Here is a 23,111-nt window from a genome sequence, read left to right as displayed (position 1 = left end):
TGAAAAATTATATCTTTATCTTAAAATTGTCCTGTCAAACAACTTAAGCTCTATGGCATTACTGCCACAATCAATGGCAGGACTTAATCCATTTTCAACAGTAGTGTCTCCAGAGACACTAGTCAAGTTGAAAAAATGGGTGGATGCATTAAAATAATTAAAATACCAAAATGTTCCAACTGTATTTTGAGGCAGTTAAGTTACTACTAAATAGTTGTAAAGTTGTCAAGGACTTTATGACCACAAATACCAGAACCCCCATCTTCAACTACTTACACTTTTTTTTTTACTTATCTCTTACTCTCTGTAGCCTGTTATATTTCTTGAGAGACTATTCCTCCATCTCCATTGTTACATACAGATTCATCTATAACTGTCTTAAATGCAGTGTTGGGAAGCTTACAACTGGAGGGATCCTACCAGGGATGGGTTTCAAAACCCATTGCTACCGGTTTGCTTGTGGGCCTGCGCGACGTTTCTGGGCATGTGCAGAAGCGTCCAGGTGGGTGGGTGAAGCCTCCTGTGCCACTGCTACCAGTTCACCAGATCCGGTAGCAACCCACCACTGGATCCTATGGTAATACCATTAACTAAAAAGTATCTGTGCATTTTTTTTCCCATAGTCATAATCTTCTGGTACAAAAGAAGGAAAAAGTGGTAGGATTTAAAGTAATAATAGATGCTGTGTCCATATAACATGCAATTACTATATTGAACTGAATTCTGTTGCTTGATTTTGCCAAAACACTATTAGTCATACTGATTTGTACAATGATCCAGATATTGGCCACCCACAATTAAATCCAACATACTTTAGTCCACCATTGTAAGGTACATAAATTTTATAAGCATGTTTTGTATAAACTCAGATAATATTTTTATCCACCAAAATTTTTTGTAAAGAATAGAAAAGGCTTTATGTAGAAGTAAAGTAGCTTTAATGCATTTGATATTTTCACTTTTCCATGCAATTGAAAGATGGTTAATTAAAAGACAAAAAGGGATGGGATAATTAGGCAGAGGAAATATCTGCATCCCTCCTTTTGAATTCTGCAGTTTTAGCGTATAACTATCAATTCAATGGTTTCTATACAGTAAATTCTTTCTTCCTTGCTGTAAGCCAAAATGATATTCTGGAGAGAGATTATGTTATTAGAAGTAAAAATCTTAAATAGGAGCTTATGGCCATTATATACAAATGAAAGGGTTAAATAAAACTCTCAAATTAAGCATTGTTTGGTCTGGTATAACATTGTAGAATAGAATACAATGATTTGTCTTAGCCTATTGTGCAAACCAGGTCATCATATATAGCTGTTTACTTCTGTTATGTTCTCATCATAGGATAAATAAATAATAAACATAGCTGTAATTTGGATAATGAAATGGGAGCCATATAAATTTAATAAATACATTGGCTTATTTAAATTTAAATGTAGACACAGCATGCAACATGAATAGAATAGAATTCTTTATTGGCCAAGTGTGATTGGACACACAAGGAGTTTATATTGGTGCATATGCTCTCAGTGTACATAAAAGAAAAGATACATTCGTTGAAAAACAAGAATGAACATGCAATTCAGATATAACACACTAATAAACCTTACATTTGACCAAGTATTTTATGGCCTTTTATTTTTCAGAGGGATGCTAAAGTCCCAGTTGAATTTATTAGTATTTATTTTCTGTAAGAGCTTAAGGAGAATGGGAACATCTTATTGTGTATCTCCTTGTTAGAGATAACGTTGATTTTTTTCCTCTACAATAGTGATTTTCTCAAGTTCAGCTAAAGAATGGGATTGGTCCAAGTCACTCACATCCAGCAACATACGGTTCTCCAAATCAAAGGAAAGTGGAAAGCCTATAGCAGTCCTTTTCTAACAGTTCGAAGATGTGACCAAGTTGCTATCTTTAAGGGAATGAATCATCGTGGGGTTATAAGCAAAAGTTACTGGCACCAATAATTAAATACCTTATGAAACTTGTATAAGATTTGTATTTTTACCAGACCCCACCTTCTTCCCTCTCCCCTCCCCAAATCTTCTGGTTGTCAGGCGAAGCTCTCCTTTCCCCAGCAGAGAGGAACTGAGGCACTCCCTTTTCAGGGTGGTGGTTAGGAAAGAAGCCAATTGGAGCCCTGGAGCTCACTGATCTCCTTCGGCTCCTCCTCCATGCAATATTGCTGCTAGAAACTACTGCTTTCCTGCTGTTATCTATTTTTATGCTGTTATAGTGACAAGTTGCCCCCAGGATGGAGGCTCCAGCCTGAGGAGGTGCCAACAACTGGTAAGCAGCCACGTCTTAGCTCAGGTAAAGGCGTTTTGTGGATGATCCCCTCAATGAGCACTATAGTGTAATAACTCTGGGGCTCCAAAGTTTTTTCCATGGATACTTTTCAACCGTTCTCAAAACTGTTGCCAAATTGCCAATATTGCGAAATTGTTAACCAGCGGGAACCTTGCCCCTGAATAAGTAGGGACAGTATCTTGCCCTGATGCTTCTAGGGGAAAAGAAGGAGATATTTTTTTTTACAAGAGTATGATGCAATTAATCTACGAGAAACAGCTGCACATTTTCTGGTACTTAAATGAATTGATTTTAATTTCCCCACTTTGAGGTCGGATCATGAGTTATTAATTAGAAGTATTACTTTCCTCTAGGATCCATAAAACTATGTACCTGTCACACCACAAGCATACTATTTTTAACAAGAGAGTCGTCGACTGTCAAGCTATCTTTAAAATAGCAAGATTCCTTTAAAGCCGTTTTGTAGTGTTTGAAGGGACAGTCCGTCTTTCGAGTTTGCCGAGAATAAAATAACTAAAACCTAATTAACGCATCGGCTATTTTCAGAAACTTTCGCTAGGAGGGAAGGCATACGTCCAGTTTGCAGGCAACCCGCCTCACCTCAGGAAGGAGGGGCTGATGCCAGACGTCTCCTCCCCCGTTGAGGGAGGAGGGAACAAGAGAAAAAAGGAAGAGCTCTGGCCTTTCCTGACCCGGTTAAGATAAAACCTCTGCTCGGGTTTCAGGCGCTTAGTTAACGAGGACGGGAGGAGTTGCCTCGGCTGCCCAGAGGAGCTCTCTCGCCTGGCGGCCGTTCGCTTTCTGCAGTCCTCGGCCCTCCTGAGGAGAACCGGACAGAGGCCCTTCTCGCTCGCAGCTGCCGCCGCCGTAGAACCGGAGTCATGGTGAGGGATTTGTAAGGAGCGCCCGTGTGGTACCTTGGCCCTTTCTGGGGACAGTGCAGTTAAAAGGCCACCGTGGTATTATTTAATTAACGAGACAAGGTTTGGGAAAGCGAATCTTACCTTTACGTCCGGATTTCGTCCGGATGTCCGCTGGTAGGGTTGATGGGGAACGCGTGGTAGGGCAAGGCTGATGTGGGATGGGATGGATATACTGAGATAATGGCGGTTCGTTCTTCCCCAAGTCAGCATGCCGTTGTAGTACATAAATCCCCAAGATCTCTGGGTGACCGCGGGTTTTGTTAAGATTTTTCTATACCTTTGCTGACGTTTAACTGCTGTGCTGTGCCCTAAATGTAAATGAGGAGCGTTGTACTCTCAACAGGTCAGGTGGCATCAAGTAGGTTGTGGCAGTTGAATGATCGGATTCATTTGGCATCAAGATTTGCTGTCAGTAAAAAGTGTATGGGTGGGTAATTGTCCAAGGGATCGCCTACTTCAGTTTGTCTTGGGTTTACACAACCCACAGCTACAGGTTAAACAGCTATGCTTTAGCTTAGTTGGTTATGTGATTTAGACTTTAGTGCTTCAGTGGATGATCAGAGTCCAGAAAAAATAGACCGATTACAGTAAATAAAATTGAAAGTCAGTTTAATACAATAATTTGTCAGAATAGTCATGACTGGAAAGACATGGTAAGAAGGCCAGCCAATTGGGAGCTGAGACAGACTGGAGCTCGGGTGTATCTTAGACTGCAGATTCTGTGCAAAGAATTGAAATTGAAACTATTTCAGAGAGTGTGTGTTAAGCTCTCTACTGTACTCTGTGTGTGAACATGTCTGCTGGTCTGAGCTGAAGAACCGTTGTTGGTATTGTAAATATACCCTATGTGTTATGATTATAAAGAAGTTAATGAATCAGTTATCTGTGTGTGCTTCTGGATTTGATTTTTGCAAGAAACTCTGACATAATTAAAAAGCTAGATTCAGGTCCATCAGCGTTTCACTAACTGATTCTAGGTGAGACACTTTCTCTCAGCCCAATCTACTTTACAGGTTGTATTTTTAGAGTTCTAAAACTGAGAGTGATCTGAATAGATTTAATGGTAAATTCAAACCATTAATCTGATTTGAGATGATAAAATGTATATTACATATTCAAACTTTGTGCAATTTGTGAAGAATAGAAAAGTGTAATGTATCTTTAAATGTTTCGGCGGGAAACAAGCACGTTGCTGATTGGTTGAAGCCGCCGGTTGAACTGTATATAAGGAGAGGTTTTTCCCCAGCCTGGTTGCTGGGTTCACCCTATATTAAAGAGCTGTTGTCACTACCCTGGTCTCCAGCCTCGTTACTGCCCAAACTTAACACTGGCGACGAGGATGGGATCTCGAGGTTAAGAGCACCAGGAACGAGCTGAACGCACGAAAGAACCGAACCCAGCAAAGCTCAGGGCGGAAACGCAGCGATGGCCAGCTACACTCCGCCCGCGCCGTTTGACCCATCCAGGGAGAAATGGGGAACGTACATGACCCGTTTCGAGAGCTTCCTCGAGGCAAACGAACTGCAAGGAGTTCCAGACAACCGCAAAAGGGCATATTTCCTGAGCCACTGCGGTCCCGAGGTCATCGACATCGCGGAAGCCCTGGCAGAGCCAACGCCGGTACAATCGGTATCGTGGCAAACTCTGCAAAATCTATTGAAGAACCATTTCGCGCCAACTCCGTCCAAATATGTACGGCGTTTTGAATTTGGAGAGCGCAGACAGCAAGAGGGCGAATCCATCAGCGAGTACATGGCCGCCCTGAGGAAAGCCTCCAAGGATTGTGGGTACCGAGACTTGGATGAGGAGCTGTTAGAGCAACTCATCCGTGGGGTCAGAGACATTCGTTTGCGGAGGCGGCTGCTATCAAAAAGCAATCTAACGCTGGCAAACGCTCTGGACGAAGCCAGAGCTCATGAGATGTCCACCCAAGCGGCGGAAACCCTACAAAAGCCACTAACGCCAACGGCGAGCGCGAAATCAACCCCGGTCCACAACGAAGAAATCCAGACCGAATCAGACGGCGAGGATGAGGAAGGAGTTTGCCTCACCGGGAGAAGGGGCAAAGAAGACCGGGATGAATGCGGAAGTTGCGGAGGGCAACACCAGCGTCAACAATGCAAGTTCAAGGACGCTACATGTCGGCGGTGCGAGAAGAAGGGGCACCTGGCTCAAGTCTGTCGAGCACCCCAACCTTCCCGCCGAAAATTCAAACCAACCAATCAGAGCGCGGGATCGGCTAGGCGACCCGTGATTGGTCAAAACAAAAAGGGCGCGAACTCAAATCGAACGACCGTGATAGTAGGCCGTGCAGCAACCCGTGTAGAGAAGAAAATCTTCACGAAACCGAAAATCGAAGGAGTGCCGTGCCGACTAGAAGTGGACACAGGGTCAGCGATCACAATCATGTCCTGGGACACTCTTGCGAAAGCGTTGCCGAAAATCGCCAAACGCAAACTGCAAACACAGCGGCTAAGAGTTCACGACTACCAAGGGAATCGCATCCCTGTTCGAGGGACCACCTCCGTCCGCGTCGAGTACGGACCACACAAGAAGACCCTGCCCATCACGATAGTCGAAGGGACCCTGCCAAGTTTGTTGGGACTAGACTGGTTCCGTGCGCTGGGCATGGGAGTGACTGGCATCTACAGAAATGACTTTAACCTAAAGGACACACTCATGGACGAATTCGAAGATGTGTTCAAGGACTGCCTGGGCAAGTACAAGGGGACCCCTATTTCCTTCAATTTAGACCCCCAGGTAGCCCCCATACGGTTAAAAGCAAGGAGGGTCCCGTTTGCCCTTAAACCCAAGATTGACAAGGAGATAGACAAGCTCATCAGTCAGGGGATACTAGTGCCAGTCGATCATGCAAAGTGGGAGACGCCAATCGTCACCCCAGTGAAATCAGATGGGTCAGTTAGAATCTGCGCTGACTACAAGGCAACGTTAAACAAAGCCTTGCAAAAAAGCGCTTACCCGGTCCCCGTGGTACAACACTTGTTGCACTCGCTGGGGCAAGGGCACGTCTTCGCCAAATTAGATTTGGCCCAAGCCTATCAACAACTGCCTGTAGACGCCAACACAGCCGAAGCCCAGACAATTGTGACCCACAGAGGTGCTTTCAAGTGTACCCGGTTACAGTTTGGGGTGAGTGTGGCACCTGGTCTATTCCAAAATTTAATGGAGCGACTTCTGCAAGGGCTCCCGGGGGTAGTCCCGTATTTCGATGATGTATTGGTATCAGCGAAAATTTAGAAGAATTGGGGAGCGTTTGAGAAAAGTTCTGGGCATTTTCCGGTCAGCCGGTCTAAAGGTTAAAGTGAACAAATGCCAAATAGGGGTAGAATCCGTAGAGTTCTTGGGCTACAGAATAGACAAGGAGGGAATTCACCCCACTGAGAGCAAGGTCAAGGCAATAAGAAAGGCTCCAGCGCCCAAAAACAAAACAGAGCTACAGGCATTCCTGGGTCTAGTGAACTTTTACGCGGTCTTTTTGAAAAATAAGGCAACCGTTGCCGAGCCGCTACATAAGTTACTGGGAAAGAATACTGCTTGGTCTTGGGGAAAGTCGGAAGCTAGGGCTTTCGAAGCAGTAAAAAACCTACTCTCGAGCGATAGTTTACTGATCCAGTATCATAGCACAATGCCATTAGTATTAGTTTGCGATGCTTCCCCTTACGGGGTGGGGGCTGTGCTCAGCCACAGGCTTCCAAATGGCACAGAAGCCCCAATAGCCTTCTACTCCAGAACGATGTCCTCGACAGAGAGGAACTATAGCCAGTTGGATAAGGAAGCTCTAGCTATAGTGTCAGGAGTGAAAAAGTTTCACGAATACGTTTTTGGTAGAGACTTTGAAATTGTTACAGACCATAGACCACTGTTAGGGTTACTGGCTGGCGACCGCCCAACGCCTGTGGCACTTTCGCCCCGATTGAGCCGATGGACTATCTTTTTAGCCGCCTATTCCTACAAACTGCAGCATCGGCCAGGAAAAGAGTTGGGGCATGCGGACGCATTAAGCAGATGCCCACTACCAGGGGCGATCGAGGACCCCACTCCGGGGACGCCCATACTGTTAATTGACTCTCTGGACTCTGGCCCAGTCATGTCTAAGGAGGTGGCTCGGGCATCATACCGGGACATTACTTTGAGAACTGTACTCGGATGGGTACAAAGAGGGTGGCCCGCTGCGCCGGGCGAGCGTTTTAAAGAATTTGTAAAGAAACGTGGGGAACTGTCGGCTCAAGGGGGGTGCCTGCTATGGGGGGATCGAGTGGTGATCCCAGAGAAATTGAGGAAAAGGGTGTTGGATCTCCTCCACGAGGGTCACCCAAGGATCGTAAGGATGAAGGGTCTAGCGAGAAGCTATGTGTGGTGGCCCTTAATGGACTCAGAAATTGCTGAAAGGGTAGGGAAATGCCAGGCCTGCCAGGAGTCCAGACCACTACCCCCAACGGCCCCGGTTCGGGAATGGGAAAGACCCCAAGGGCCCTGGTCTAGAATCCACATTGATTTTGCCGGCCCCTTCCACGGCCAAACTTTCCTGGTAGTAGTCGATGCCTACTCCAAATGGCTGGAAATCATTCTCATGAGATCCATGACAGCCGAGGCCGTGATCTCAGTCCTACGGCACCTATTTGCAACCCATGGGTTGCCCGACACGTTAGTATCCGATAACGGCCCGCAATTCACGGCAACCCAGTTTGAGGAGTACTTGGCAGAAGAGGGCATCCGGCATGCCCTCTCGGCGCCTTTCCACCCTGCGACGAATGGCCTTGCAGAGCGTTTCGTCCGAGCGCAAAGAGGCATTGTCCAGACTCAAGCCAGGCGACTGGCAAACAAAAATAGATGTTTTCCTGGCCGTCCAACACAGAACCCCCTGTGCCACAACCGGCAGAAGCCCAGCAGAATTATTAATGGGCCGAAAGCTCAGGTGCCCACTAGACCGTTTAAATCCAAACTATACACCGGAGGGTTACAAGGGGGGACTCGAAAAAACGAGAGGGATGGAAATAGGCGACCGAGTGTGGGCACACAACTATGGTGAAGGCCCGAGCTGGGTAGCAGGAAAAATTCTAAACATAACAGGTCCAAAATCATACTTGGTGGAGTTAGTGGACGGCCGAGTATGGAGGCGCCACATAGATCAAATAAGAAAACGAATAGCCGAACAATCCGAGTTAGACGAAACAGGCCCTGACTATACAATGTTTGAACCCACAGCTGACTCAAACCCGGGAAAATCGCAGGACTTATCTGAATTCCCGGAGGTCCAGCGACGCCAACAGGTTCCATTAGGAAACAGCAGGGACGACTCTGCAAATAATCCAGGGCCGGATGGCCTAGAGGAGGAGCTGAGAGGAGCAAACAGCCCCTCCGGTCAGCTCGACCCACTCCCAGGGAATGAACTGCGCAGGTCCGAAAGAGTCAGGAGACGCCCAGCCTATTTGCGTGATTACGTTGAAAAATAATATGTAAATATCATGTAAATATTGGTAAAGTGTTTTCTGGGAGGGAAGGAGTGTAATGTATCTTTAAATGTTTCGGCGGGAAACAAGCACGTTGCTGATTGGTTGAAGCCGCCGGTTGAACTGTATATAAGGAGAGGTTTTTCCCCAGCCTGGTTGCTGGGTTCACCCTATATTAAAGAGCTGTTGTCACTACCCTGGTCTCCAGCCTCGTTACTGCCCAAACTTAACAAAAAGAATTTAATTTAATAGAATTGAATTGTTTATTGGCCAAGTGTGATTGGACACACAAGAAATTTGTCTTTGGTGCATAGGCTTTCAGTGTACATAAAAGGAAAAAAAATACATTCATCAAGAATCATAAGATACAACACTTAGTGATAGTGATAGGTTACTAATAAGCAATTAAATCATACTAGGAAACAAAACAATACAAATCGTAAAGATATAAGTATCATGGTTATAGTCATAAGTGGGAGAAGATAGGTAATAGGAAGGATGAGAAGAAGAATAGTAATACAGTCTTACTAATAATTTGACAACGTTGTGGGAATTAGTTGTTTAGCAGATAGATGGCATTTGGGGAAAAGCTGTCCTTGTGTCTAGTTTTGATGTGCAGCGTACAGCGTTTTGAGGGTAGAAGTTGAAACAATTTATGTCCAGAATGTGAGGGGTCTGTAGATATTTTCACAGCCCTGTTTTTGACTGGTGCAGTATACAGATCCTCATTGGAAGGCAGGTTGGTAGCAATTTTTTTTTTGCAGTTCTTATTATCCGTTGAAGTCTGTGTCTGTCTTGTTTGGTTGCAGTTAGAAAGCTACAGATGACAGACTCAATAATTCCTTTGTAGAACTATATTAGCAGCTCCTTGGGCAGTTTGAACTTTATGAGTTGGCACAGAAAGAACATTCTTTGTTATGCTTTTTTGATGTTAGGTGTCCATTTTAAGTCTTGAGATATGATAGAACCTAGAAACTTGAAGATCTCTACTGTTGATACTGTGTTGTCTAGTATTGTAAGAGGTGGTAATATAGGAAGGTTTCTCCTAAAATCTACCACCATTTCTACGGTTTTGAGTGTGTTTAGTTCAAGATTGTTCCAGTTACACCACAAGGCTAGTTGTTCAGTCTTCTGTCTGTATGCATATTCGTTATTATCTGAATAAGACCAATCACTGTTGTATCATCTGCAAACTTCAGTACTTTAATAGAGGGATCTTTTGAGATTCAGTCATTAGTGTATAAAGAAGAGAAGTGGAGAGAGTATACAGCCCTGGGGGTCTCCTGTGTTAATTATACAGGTATCTGATGTGGTTTTGCCTAGCTTCACCTGCTGCTTCCTGTCTGCTAGGAAGCTTATGATCCTTTTACAAGTGTGGTCAGGTATAGCTACCTGATTTAGTTTAGGGGTAGAGGTAGGAATATGTAAAGAATATGTAAGGAAGATTGTTTTCGGGTTAATTATGGAGATTTGGGGAAGTAATTTAGAAAATCTAAACTTTTCTTTAGATGCTACAGATGTGATGGTGCAGAACTGAAAACAATATTTGGGTATTAGTAATGTGATTATTTGCGATGTTAGAGTATTTAAGAGATTGGGGAAATTGATTGAAAGATTATAGGTGATGATGTAGTACTGAAAGCTTAGAGAAACAAAGAGAGAGAACAACAGGTTTTATATTTTATTTATAGAAATATTTTTGCTATTTTAGTTTGTAATACTAGGCATGGGAACAGGGAATTTTCCCATTCACAATATATTCCTTATTCTTCTTTGAACTTTCTGATGGGATTCATAGGCAACATTCTCACTAGACCTAATTCTAATTTACAATCTCTATATAAAGCTACCTGCCTTGACTTTTCTTACTTACCGTATATAAGCAGTATGAATCAAAATTCTTAGAGATAAGCTTCCCAGCTTGTGGATCAAAGTGAATTATTTTTGTTCACTTCCATATATATACATAAAGTTTTACGAAGCAATCTATACTTGGCAGATGTTGGGGAAAGTACTTGGCTGTCACCATACTTCCAAAGGAAATTGGGTAGAAAGCAAATGCAGAAAATATTCATACCAACAGTCACTATTTTTCAAAAAAAGTCAGACCAACATTTTTAACAAACATATTGGAGTTTGTAGAAAGAGGGCTAGACATTTATATTTATTTTAATTTTGTGAAAGAGGACAAACTGTTTTTTTGCTATTCCAGAGCTGCCATAATTTGGACTATGAACATTGACTTGAATAATTGTGTTTGCATTCCCTTACTAATTAGCTATAGGGAGCTTTCTTTATTACATGGTGTTCCTGCTTTTCAGCATTCCAAATTGGTCACAAGTGATGATAATCTCATGGCAGATTTCAAAATGAAAGGACTGGGAATAGAAACATATGGAAATTCCGTTATTTTGCTATTTTTACCCCTTGTTGCATGCATCTTAATTGTGCACTTATTTTTATACGCATTTTATGTATTTTAAGTTTCTATAATTTTTATCAACAGTAAAAATGGTACTTGTGTTCTAAAATATAATTAAGTGCTGTGCATCTGTCTCAAGGTACCTGAGTTGCAAAAAATAACTGTCCGGATGAAGAATCCTGAACATGTAAAAAATACAGTTTCAGCACTCAGGAAAGGTGGAGCAGCAAGACTCCAGGTGTGTGACTCTTTTTATAATCCTAGTTTCTTTCCCAGAACTTTTCAGGATATCTGTTTATTTCAACAATTTCACTAGCGTAAAACAATGGTAGACGGGGCCAGGACAAAACTAAATGTAACTTAAAATTAATTGCAATTAATATTGAATATTGCATCAAAGCTTTTGTAGAATAAGTTATAAACCCCTGATTTAGAGACCTAATTGTTAAGTCGCTCTGTCGTATGGTGATGTAGGATGCCCCCTGAACACAATATTCCTTGGTAAGTTACTAAGTCTTCTTTTCTGTTCAAACCAGGTCATTTCTGATTTTGATATGACTCTTACTCGTTTTGGCTTCAATGGGAAGCGCTGTCCTACTTCGCACAGTGAGTGTAATTTCTGTCCTTTTTTAACTGTCAATTCTCTTTTGAAAAAAAAAATATTCTTCTCCTTGATGGTTTTCTTTCTTTTTTCTTGGTATTTTCTCATATTTTTGTCCTCTGTCTCATTCTTTACAAGATGGCATGTAAAAACTTCTCAAATTATTTTTTCTTATGTTTTTCTTCTTATTGCTTTTGGTCTTTAGGCCACTTTTAAGTGAGTCATTGATACACTGTAAATGTAAATATATTCACATGATATATTAACCCCAATCTAATTGTAATTATAATTTGGCTAATATAAGATAATTATAACCAGACTAATCCAGGTTTTAATTGTTAAGTACCATTTTAGATCACTGAAATAGTACTTTATTTTACAAATGCACATTTTTTAACCAAAATGCCTTATTGGAGTCAAAGGCACATAGGACAGAAAGAGGTGTGACTAAGCTTTGTCCAGGCTATTTTGTACCCCCATATTACACATGTTTGGAGTGTAAAAAAGAAAAGAAAAGATATCATTCTTGCTTTTTAATAATAAACATAGTTATAGTTTTTTAAAATTCAGTTATATTTTTTTTAGTTACTAGATTTTATGCCAGAATTAAAATTCTGGTTTTGCATAGTACATAGCCACATGCATATTATTATTCATTTGCACTAATCCTTTTTATTTGAAAGAACATGCTTTTAAAACACCGCATGTTCAAAATAAATTTAGACTCAGCATTACTGTGTATAAGAGCTTCTAGAAATCTGCTTGTATCTCTTCAGATATCATAGATAACTGCCGGGTCATCAGTGAAGAAGGCAGAAAAAAGGTATGAGCTTTTAGGAATTCTTTAGCAAATATCCGAATTAAAATCCAAACTGATATTCACATTTCACGTCCTGCTATCAGGAACCCTAGGAATTAAAATTTTGTGACTTTTTAGGCTTTTTTAGCTAGAGAAAATACTTCACTGTTTTAATGCATGAGGCTTTCTTTGAAGACTGGAAACTTCAAGTATTAAGAATTCAACTGCTAAAAGTGTATACTGGGGCAGTTTGTTTTCTTTCCATTTTCATACCAAATTTGGAAAATGGGAGTCAGTTTGTTAAAGCTTCAGTGAATTTGGAATCAGTTCAGTGGTGGGTTGCCCCTGGTTTGGACTGGTTCTTGCGAACCGGTAGTAAAACCAGAGGTAGGCTCCGCCCACCGACCCCGATGTCATCAGGAAGCTTCTGCGCACGTGCAGTAGCAAGCGTGCAAGCGTGCACGAGCGAAGCAAGCGTGCGCGATCCCGCTGCGAACCGATAGTAAAGGTAAGTAGAGCCCACCCCTGAATCAGTTGATGTGAAGGTGACTGCTGATACTTATGAGAATCATCATGTAACTTAAAATCAGCTTTGGAGATTCCAGTTTTGCCTGGAATAAGTATTATTAAAATGGAAAGTGCCAGAGATTAAGCCTTTTCAGCAGTGGCCAATCTATTGACATTATCTAATGTTCCATATAATTACATAGAGAAAGGTAACACCAGTGTTCCAATTTTAAAACTCCTTATAATTTAGTGCTATTTACCTGCTTTGAAAATCTGTTTTTTCTTTGAACAAATTTGTTGATTCTGCCCAATATTGCAGTTGAAAGATTTACTCCATCATTACTATCCTATTGAAATTGACCCTTATCGGACTATGGAAGACAAACTCCCCCTCATGATAGAATGGTGAGTATTGTACTAAAGAAGATGTCCTAAAACAATTTGATGTCCCAAAACAATTTGCAGGCTGGAATGAGGAGTAGGGGTTGGTTGCTTAGAAGGTGGGTGAATTAGCTCAACTGACAAGAGCTCCTGACACTCATATTTTCCAGGTGGACTAAAGCCCATAACCTCCTGTCCCAAGAAAAGATTCTGAAGAATGATATTGCCCAAATAGTGAAAGAATCGGATGTTAAACTCAGGTATGAGGTTTGCATGTTGGATACAAAATCAGTTCAAGAGAGAGGTAAATTATCCAAGCATAATTACAATTACCATATTTTTCGGTGTATAAGAGACACCTTTTTACCCCCAAAAAGAGGGTGAAAATCTCGGTGCGTCTTATACACTGAATGTAGCCCCACCCACCTGCTGCCCCCCACCCTTCGGAGGTTGTTGGCCTCTGAGCGTTGCGCAGCCGCGCGTCCTCATGAAAATGGTCTTGCATCTGCTGTGGTGCTTCGAAGGACCGCACTACAGCTGATCAGCGCTGAAAGCAGCTAGTAGACCATTGCCTCTATTTTTAAAGAAGGTAGACCGGTGCGCTCCCAAAAAAAGGCAATTAGTAGACTGGTGCCTCTATTTTAAAAGAACGTAGACCGATGCACTCCTCCCCCCCCCAAAAAAGGCAATTAGTAGATCGGGGCCTTTATTTTTTTAAAGAAGGTAGAGCGGTGCACTTCCAAAAAAAGCCAATTAGTAGCTACCAGTGCCTCTATTTTTAAAGAAGGTAGACCAGTGCGCTCCAAAAAAATAAAACAAAAAGGCAATTAGTAGACCGGTGCCTCTATTTTTAAAGATGGTAGACTGGTGCAGTCCCAAAAAAGGCAAGTAGACCAGTATGGCTCTGCTAGACTGAAGCAAGCCTGGTAGATCGGTATGTTTCCTGATTAGAAAAAAGAAATTTTTTTGGAAAAAAACTCACAGTGGCTCTGAAAGAATCGAACAGAAATGGGCTGGAAACCAGATCTGCTAGAGATATTTCTCTCAGGCTGACTGAGTTAAAACTGGCCCCAACAGGAAGGAGGAAGGGGTGTGGTCAAAAAACTATGACTCAGTCTCTAGGTAGATCTGGCTGTAGCAACCCATGTCTGACTGATGCCTCAGCCTCTCTGGAGAACTGGTGAACTGGCTTGCTGGCACTGCGCAGGAGGTGTAAGGCAAGGTGCTGCCACTTGAAAACTGTTGCCGCAATCTCTGCTGCCTGGAACTGCCCAAAAATGCGTTGCTCTTTCTTTGCCTCCGGGCGGCGGTGATCGCAGCAATAGTGTTTTTAGGTGGCAGTGCCTTGCCTTTTGCCCCCTGCGCAGCACCTGTTTCGCCAAGCAACTCCCGACCTCCGCTCTTCCCCAGCCACTCCTGTTATCAAAATCCGAATGGAGGTGAAGACGCCGCTGATCCTGATGCTGGTAGGCAGAGGCAGAATTCTTTTTTTCTTGTTTTTCTCCCCAAAAATTAAGGTGCATCTTATACTCTAGTACGCCTTATATACCGAAAAATATGGTATTTCTTCTTAGTATCAAATATTCCCCAGTTATTTGAAGATGGAATTCTGCATATGGAATTAAATATAAAAACTGGCCCAAAGTTTTAAGGTATAATATTGCACACTTAAAAGTGCTTATTGTTTGCATGTTCTTTTTCACCCAAAGCAAATCTGTTGGTACATAATTGTGTGTACGTGATTAACTATGGTACCAGAAACCATAAAGAAGGAAGAAGTAAATGGGGTTCAGAATGTTTTTCAGTTACAGAAGCAGAATGTCAGACACAGTCATAACAGTATGTGTTTGAAGTTTTGGAGCTCTTCACATGCATTTATTTTAATAATTCTGTTAATAAATCTATAATAAAGTCCACCTTATTTTCCTGAGATAAAAAACTGAAGAGGCTATTATGTAAAGAAGACATTAGATTAGCTGGTCGAAAGGTCGGCTGCTCAGCGATTTGAATCCCTAGTGCTGCCGTGTAACGGTGTGAGCTCCCGTTACTTGTCCCAGCTTCTGCCAACCTAGCAGTTTCGAAAGCACGTAAAAATGCAAGTAGAAAAAATAGGGACCACCTTTGGTGGGAAGGTAACAGCGTTCCGTGTGCCTTTGGCGTTGGTCACGCCTGCCACATGACCACGAAGACATCTTCGGACACTGCTGGCTCTTCGGCATTGAAACGGAGATGAGCACCGCCCCCTAGAATCGGCAACAAACTAGCACGTATGTGCAAGGGGAACCTTTACCTTTACCTTTAAGGCCTCTTCACATGATGAATGCTGGTGATGCAAAGATAATTAAATGCATATTTCAGTGAAACATTTTCTAGAAAGCTACACTTTGTATAAATACAGATTTGACGATTTTATATATTTTATATATTTTAGGAAATCACATGCTATTTTAATTTTTAGCTAACAGTCAAAAAGCTTTTGTCTTTTTCAATCTTATTTGTTCCAAGAAATAGATAGGTGAGTGGACAAGTTCACTTTTTACTGTTGATAATATAAAAAGGATATTTTTTTTTTGTCAATACTTGTGTGCTTCAGGAAATCATTGCCCTTTTGAGCTAATATATTAGAAACATTGGGAGTTTGCCCTTTAAATATAAATGCCCATATTTCACAATATTAGCTTAATGTTGTCTTTCTCTTCCTTCTTGCACTTAGAGATGGCTTCAACATTTTCTTTGACCAGCTACATGAGAACAAAGTTCCCCTGTTCATCTTTTCAGCAGGTGTAGGTGATGTGCTAGAGGAAATAATTTATCAGGCCGGTGTATTCCACCCTAACATCAATGTGGTCTCCAATTATATGGACTTTGATGACAATGTGAGTTGAATCATCTCTTTTTGCCCACTTCATCTCCTATGACCTGGAAGCATTCTGCTATTTTGCCCTGATGGGAGTAACTCCAAAATATTTCCTGTAGAATCAGATAAGGTGTAAACATTATCTGTACATTGCCACAATGTACATTGCCACAATGTACAGAATTTTGAATACTGCAGTTACAATGACTTTCTTAGGGACTTGGATCTAATTTTTTGAAAGTGGTAAAAACTTGGGTTGTGCTGTGCTGTTTTGATTGTAGAGGCTATGACTTATTAAAAATATTCTATGTTGAAAAGCAGAAGATATGGGAAGGACTTTCTTTTCCAGTGTGAGACGTTCGTGTATGAAATAGCATTTGCTCATATGCCTGATCACCTGCAGTCTGAAGGATCTTGATTTATTTATTGTCATGGAGAAGTATAACATAGAAATAGAAAGTTTGAAGTTCAAATATATAGTTTGAAAATATTTAAATATTCCATCTTTGCTGCCCAAAGCAAAACATTTATGAATAGATCAATTTATAGCAGTTTGTTTAGTAACCGTTTGAAGTACTACAGCACTGAAAAAAGTGATTTATGACAATTTTCACACTTGCGACAATTGCAGCATCTTCATGGTCATGTAATCAAAATTAAGACTCTTAGCAACTGACTCATATTTATCGTGGTTGTGGTGTCCTGGTATCACATGATCACCTTTTGCAACCTTCTGCAAAAGTGGTGGTTCTCCTCCTATCTCTCCGACCGGTCGCAGACGGTGTTGACAGGGGGGCAGAGGTCGGCCCCGAGGCGCCTCACTTGTGGGGTGCCGCAGGGGTCGATTCTCTCGCCCCTTCTGTTCAACATCTATATGAAGCCGCTGGGTGAGATCATCAGTGGCTTCGGTGTGAGGTACCAGCTGTACGCTGATGACACCCAGCTGTACTTTTCCACACCGGGCCACCCCAATGAAGCTATCGAAGTGCTGTCCCGGTGTTTGGAAGCTGTACGGGTCTGGATGGGGAGAAACAGGCTCAAGCTCAATCCCTCCAAGACTGAGTGGCTGTGGATGCCAGCATCCCGGTACAGTCAGCTGAGTCCTCGGCTGACTGTTGGGGGCGAGTCACTGGCCCCGATGGAGAGGGTACGCAATCTGGGCGTTCTCCTGGATGAACGGCTGTCTTTTGAAGACCATTTGACGGCCGTCTCCAGGAGAGCTTTCCACCAGGTTCGCCTGGTGCGCCAGTTGCGCCCCTTTCTAGACCGGGATGCCTTATGCACGGTCACTCACGCCCTCGTGACGTCTCGCCTGGATTACTGCAATGCTCTCTACATGGGGCTCCCCTTGAGGGGCATCCGGAGGCTTCAGTTGGTCCAGAACGCGGCTGCTGGTGATAGAGGAGCCCTCGGGCTCCGTGTTACATCTATCCTGCGCAGACTGCACTGGCTACCTGTGGCCTTCGGGTGCGCTTCAAGGTGTTGGTGACAATCTTTAAAGCGCTCCATGGCATGGGGCCGGGCTATTTACGGGACCGCCTACTGCTACCAAATACCTCTCACCGACCCGTGCGCTCTCACAGAGAGGGACTCCTCAGGGTGCCGTCAGCTAGGCAGTGCCGTCTGGCGACACCCAGGGGAAGGGCCTTCTCTGTGGGGGCTCCCACCCTCTGGAACGAACTCCCTCCAGGACTTCGTCAACTTCCGGACCTCCGAACCTTTCGTCGCGAGCTTAAAACGCACTTATTCATCTGCGCGGGACTGGATTAGATTTTAAAGTTATTGGTTTTAAGGGGTTTTTTATTATTTATATTGTTTTTTAAATTCGGCAATAAAATAAGTTTTTTAATTGTTGTTTTTTAATTTGTATTTATATGTATTTTAACTGCCTGTGAACCGCCCTGAGTCCTTAGGGAGATAGGGCGGTATATAAATTTGAAAAATAAAAAAAATAAAAATAAAAAATAAACAAAGCCAAAAGGAAAATCAGTTTTCATTTAACAATTGTGCTACTAACTTAGCAACTGCAGTGATTCACTTAACACCTGTGGCAAGAGAGATTGTAATATGGGGCAAAACTCAAACTTTCTCACTTGGCAACAAATTTTGAACTCAATTGTGATCGTAAGTTGAGGACTACCTTTATTAGAGCCATGATGGCGCAGTGGGCTACTTCTGCTTACTGCCAGTTGCTTACAATTTGGCAGGTCGAATCCCACCAGTTTCAAGGTTGACTCAGCCTTCCATCCTTCCAAGGTTGGTAAAATGAGGACACAGATTGTTGGGGGCAATATGTTGACTCTGTAAACAGCTTAGAGAGGGCTTTAAAGCATTGTGAAGTGGTATAAAAGTCTAAATGCTATTGCTATCCACAAGAAGTATCTTATATTCCAATGATGGTGAACCTTTTAGGCATAGAGTGCCCAAACCGGAAGGGGCATGCGCGCACCAGAGCACCTGAAGCTAGATGACCAGCTGTTAGCACACGTATGTCTCAGAAACTCGATGACCAGCTGGCTGAGCTGGGGTGATGACACACGTGCCCACAAAGAGGGCTCTGCATGCCACCTCTGGCATGCATGCCCTAGGTTGCCATCACGGTTCTATTCTTTTCAAGTTCAGTATGATTGAGGTTGTTCAAACTATGAACAACTTCTGTTCAAAACAGATCATGCCAGACTAATCTCATTGCATTCTTTGACAAAGTGACAAAATTAATGGACCAGAGGAATGCTGTCGATATAATTTACTTGGACTTCAGCAAAGCATTTGATAAAGTAGACCATAACCTACTACTAGATAAAGTAGAAAAATGTGGGTTAAACATCCACCACCAATTGGATTTGTAACTGGCTGACCAACTACACTCAACGTGTAATCCTCAATGGAACTACATCCACATGGAGGGAAGTATGTAGTGGAGTACTCCAAGGCTCTGTTTTAGGCCCAGTACTCTTCAACATCTTCATCAATGACTTGGACAAGGGGATAGATGGGGAACTCATCAAATTTGCAGATGACACCAAGCTGGCAGGAATAGCCAACACTCCAGAAGATAGGCTCAAGTTACAGAAGGATCTTGATAGACTTGAACATTGGGCGCTAACTAACAAAATGAAATTCAACGGTGAAAAAAGTAAGGTTCTACATTTAGGCAAAAAAACCAAAATGCACAGGTACCGTATATGTGGTACCTTGTTCAATAGTAGTACTGTGAGAGGGATTTTCGAGTCCTAGTGGACAACCATTTAGATATGAGCCAGCAGTGTGCAGCAGCTGCCAAAAAAGCCAACACAGTTCTGGGCTGCATAAACAGAGGGATAGAATCAAGATCACGTGAAGTGTTAATATCACTTTATAATGCCTTGGTAAGGCCACACCTGGAATATTGCATTCAGTTTTGGTCGCCACGATGTAAAAAAGATGTTGAGACTCTAGAAAGAGTGCAGAGAAGAGCAATAAAGATGATTAGGGGACTGGAGGCTAAAACATGAAGAATGGTTGCAGAAACTGGGTATGTCTAGTTTAATGAAAAGAAGGACTAGGGGAGACATGATAGCTGTGTTCCAATATCTCAGGGGTTGGGAGTCAGAAGAGGGAGTCAAACTACTCTCCAAAGCACCTGAGGGTAGAACAAGAAGCAATGGGTGGAAACTAATCAAGGAGAGAAGCAACTTAAAACTAAGGAGAAATTTCCTAACAGTTAGAACAATCAATAAGTGGAACAACTTGCCTGCGGAAGTTGTGAATGTTCCAATATTGGAAATTTTTAAGAAAATGTTGGATAGCCATTTGTCTGAAATGGTGTAGGGTTTCCTGCCTGGGCAGGGGGTTGGATTAGAAGACCTCCAAGGTCCCTTCCAACTCTGTTATTATGTTATGTTTAGTAGAAGCCATTTCTAAAATATATTAAGAATGCTGTTTTATGGAGATGGGCTTAATTTCAATGGAGGCTAGAGCTTGGGTTTTTTTCTCAGGTTTTAATTAAAATTAATTTTGCTTCCTATAGATCTGCCATTTTTTTGTTATAAATCCATTATGTTTGTATTCAAAGGGCATTCTGCAAGGTTTCAAAGATCCTCTTATCCACATCTATAACAAGAACAACACAGTCCTGAAGAATACAGAGTATTTCCAGCAACTCTGCACAAGAACAAATATCTTATTGCTTGGAGATTCCATGGGCGACCTCAGTATGGCAGATGGTGTGGCTGACATGGAGAATATCCTCCGGATTGGCTTTCTGAATGACAGGGTGAGTTGAGAGTATCTAGATGGGTAAAACAGATGGTGAAAGCCCTGTGTGGAAGCAAAATAAGGCACCTGTTTCAAGTAGAAGAGTTTGGGTGCCATATATGATGGTTGGCTTGGGAGAGGTATGAAAAGTTTAACTAGAAAGTAAGAGCTGTTTTTCTCTTATCTTGTGTGCTTAATGCTGTTCCTGCCTTGTTGTCTTTTCCAACCTTACAAATAAATAGGTTCTGCCTAAAGGGCAATAGTGTGAAAATGGAACAGCATCAATCTTCTCTAGGTCTCTAAGCTTTAATTTTATCTACCAGATGATAGTAAGAGCTGACTTGAAATATTAGCAGTAGAAATTAATAGGAGAAAGATTCTAGTTGTGCTTTTTGATTAGAACAACCACAGTGGCAAATAATGTCTGCCAGGTTTTATGTTATTCAGAACTTTTCATCAGGCAAGTTGTTGCCAAAGAAAGGGGGGATGAGAAAGAAACAAGATAGTTCACAAGTTAGGCTAGGTATTACACTATAAAGTAATTCTTCCAATTCAATTTTGAGGTGGGATTTTTAGCCATTTCTTGTGGCATTTCATACAAAGAAAATGTTCCACCATAGTATTAGTATCTATAGAAACCACAGACTGCAGGCTTGTTGAGAGTAATACTATAATTGCTATTTATACTTTGTCCCATGCAGGTGGAAGAACGGCGGGAAAAATACATTGAGGCTTATGATATTGTACTGGAGAAAGATGAAACATTGGATGTAGTAAATGGTATTTTACACTTCATCCTTGCCGAAACTCTATATATGCTCCCTTAACTCTTGACAACTAGTTTTCTTTTGGAATATTCCCCTCAGTGTTCTTTAACATTTCCATAATAATAGAATAGGGCCCAGCTGGCATTAATCTTATTTTTACATCTACTATATTGTTAATTAAAATGGCATCACAATTGTACCCAGATATCTACTAATTTAGCAGACAATTTTTTCTTGGCCGAATCAGATTCATTTGACTAATTAAATATTCTTAAAAGTACAATATGGGAGTGACATTGATTAGATTTGTCTATTGTCACTCCCTGTCTCTTCTAAAGTAGAAATCAATGGTAATAATATGGTATAGTCCACTTTAAGATACATTGCAGTTATTGAAATAATCTTGCTGTGGGAAACAATTTGGTATTATTGGTGATGTTATTTTAATGCAAATGACTTGTGGAATGTGAGTTGAAGGGCTTTCTGGGTGAGTAGCTTTGTTGGAATCCTATGTATTTGGGCATGTTCTAAATTGAATGTGTGAGTGAATTTAGATGCCAGATGTAATGTAAACTATCTCTAATATTGGCCCTAGTAGTTATTGAGCTTTTTCTAATCTAACATGTATAACAAATAAGTTTAATCCTGATAATTAAAATGTGTGCATAATTTAAGGATTTTTGTTTTTGGATTTTTGATGTTCTGTATTTTGGTTTCATGAAACATTTATTTTCCAAAACGTTTTTGAACTATATATGGCCCAAATCCAGCTTTTCCACAAAATTTTAAACTTTTTTTTATTTAAAAGACATGTAAATATAATAAAACAAATGTCTTATTTTAAACATTTAATATGCCTGTTTTATTTTGTTTTATCTGCTTTAATTGAACCAATTTTTAAAGTTATCACAGTACCAATGACTGCAATATGCTACAATTTTTAAAAAACAATCGTAATTTTTAAAAAAAATACTATTCAGACTTGTGTAAGTCCAAAGGCACATATCTTAGTAGTGAGTTCAATGATTTCAATCTTTAACATTATGGTTTATTCAAAAGAATTCTAGATACTGTACATTTCTGAATTTTCTCTTCAGTAAAAGATAATGGGTCCTAGACTACTTTTAGGTGGGTGAAACACAAGAGACATTTTAATTTTGCACTCTCTATGTGATGATAAATATTTGTTCCATTGGTGACTTAAGTGCTTTCAAAATATGTGATGCTATGTTAGGACTTTCTTGAATGACTTGCTGTACAACTTGAAGTGCATGAGAGAAAATCAGTTACTCAGACAGAAAAAGGCATGAGAACTGAAATCCATATATTTCTATAAGACACCAGCTTGCAGAAATTGTTTGTATCAATGCATCTGTCTGTATATTGTGTGCAAACAATACAAATAGGACTTGTGTGTTCTGTCTTTCAGAAAAACATCTTACAAGTCAGTATAATTATAAGTGCCCTGTACTTATAACTCTTCCATGTTGCTTTCGAGAATTTTAATGATTCAGTTGAAACATGTACCACAATATCTCAGACATGGATGTGTACAGATTTTCCTAACTTATTTTAGCCTTACTATTTCGTACTTTTTATTATACAGCTATACTGGGGGTTGGAGTGAGGTTGGGTGGTGATGTAACTAGCTGATATCAAATTAAGACTAACATCCTCTTGACTGACAAAGTCACTGATCTTAACAGTCCAATTGCCTGCCATAAAAATACATTATTTGTACTAGCCAATTTTTTTATGATGAACTGATTGCTTCAAGAATTTTAATAGTTAAAGGAGTTTAATTTTATCAGTTAATCCTCGATCCCCATTAGAGGAA

The 23,111-nt window shown here is 41.3% G+C and overlaps 1 protein-coding gene across 6 annotated transcripts; it reads left to right on the top strand.

Moving 5' to 3' along the window:
• Window positions 1-2,193: 2,193 nt before the first annotated feature.
• Window positions 2,194-22,126, top strand: NT5C3B (5'-nucleotidase, cytosolic IIIB). Of its 6 annotated transcripts, none has more exons than XM_058181475.1 (9): window positions 2,194-2,313; window positions 11,266-11,364; window positions 11,663-11,732; window positions 12,504-12,550; window positions 13,353-13,438; window positions 13,585-13,674; window positions 16,128-16,290; window positions 20,326-20,526; window positions 21,209-22,126. In XM_058181475.1, exons 2-9 carry the CDS (start codon window positions 11,296-11,298, stop codon window positions 21,332-21,334), a joined length of 852 nt encoding a protein of 283 aa, XP_058037458.1. In that variant the 5' UTR covers window positions 2,194-2,313; window positions 11,266-11,295; the 3' UTR covers window positions 21,335-22,126. The 6 variants fall into 6 exon arrangements, with proteins under 6 accessions (XP_058037458.1, XP_058037459.1, XP_058037457.1 ...); XM_058181476.1 differs by having other exon boundaries at window positions 2,202-2,289; XM_058181474.1 differs by lacking the exon at window positions 2,194-2,313 and adding an exon at window positions 2,948-3,194.
• Window positions 22,127-23,111: the final 985 nt, after the last annotated feature.

This window comes from Ahaetulla prasina, chromosome 4 (assembly GCF_028640845.1).
Source record: "Ahaetulla prasina isolate Xishuangbanna chromosome 4, ASM2864084v1, whole genome shotgun sequence".
Lineage (NCBI taxonomy): Eukaryota > Metazoa > Chordata > Lepidosauria > Squamata > Colubridae > Ahaetulla > Ahaetulla prasina.
Note: the sequence above shows the minus strand (reverse complement) of the source record. Positions and strands in the feature narration are given on the sequence as shown.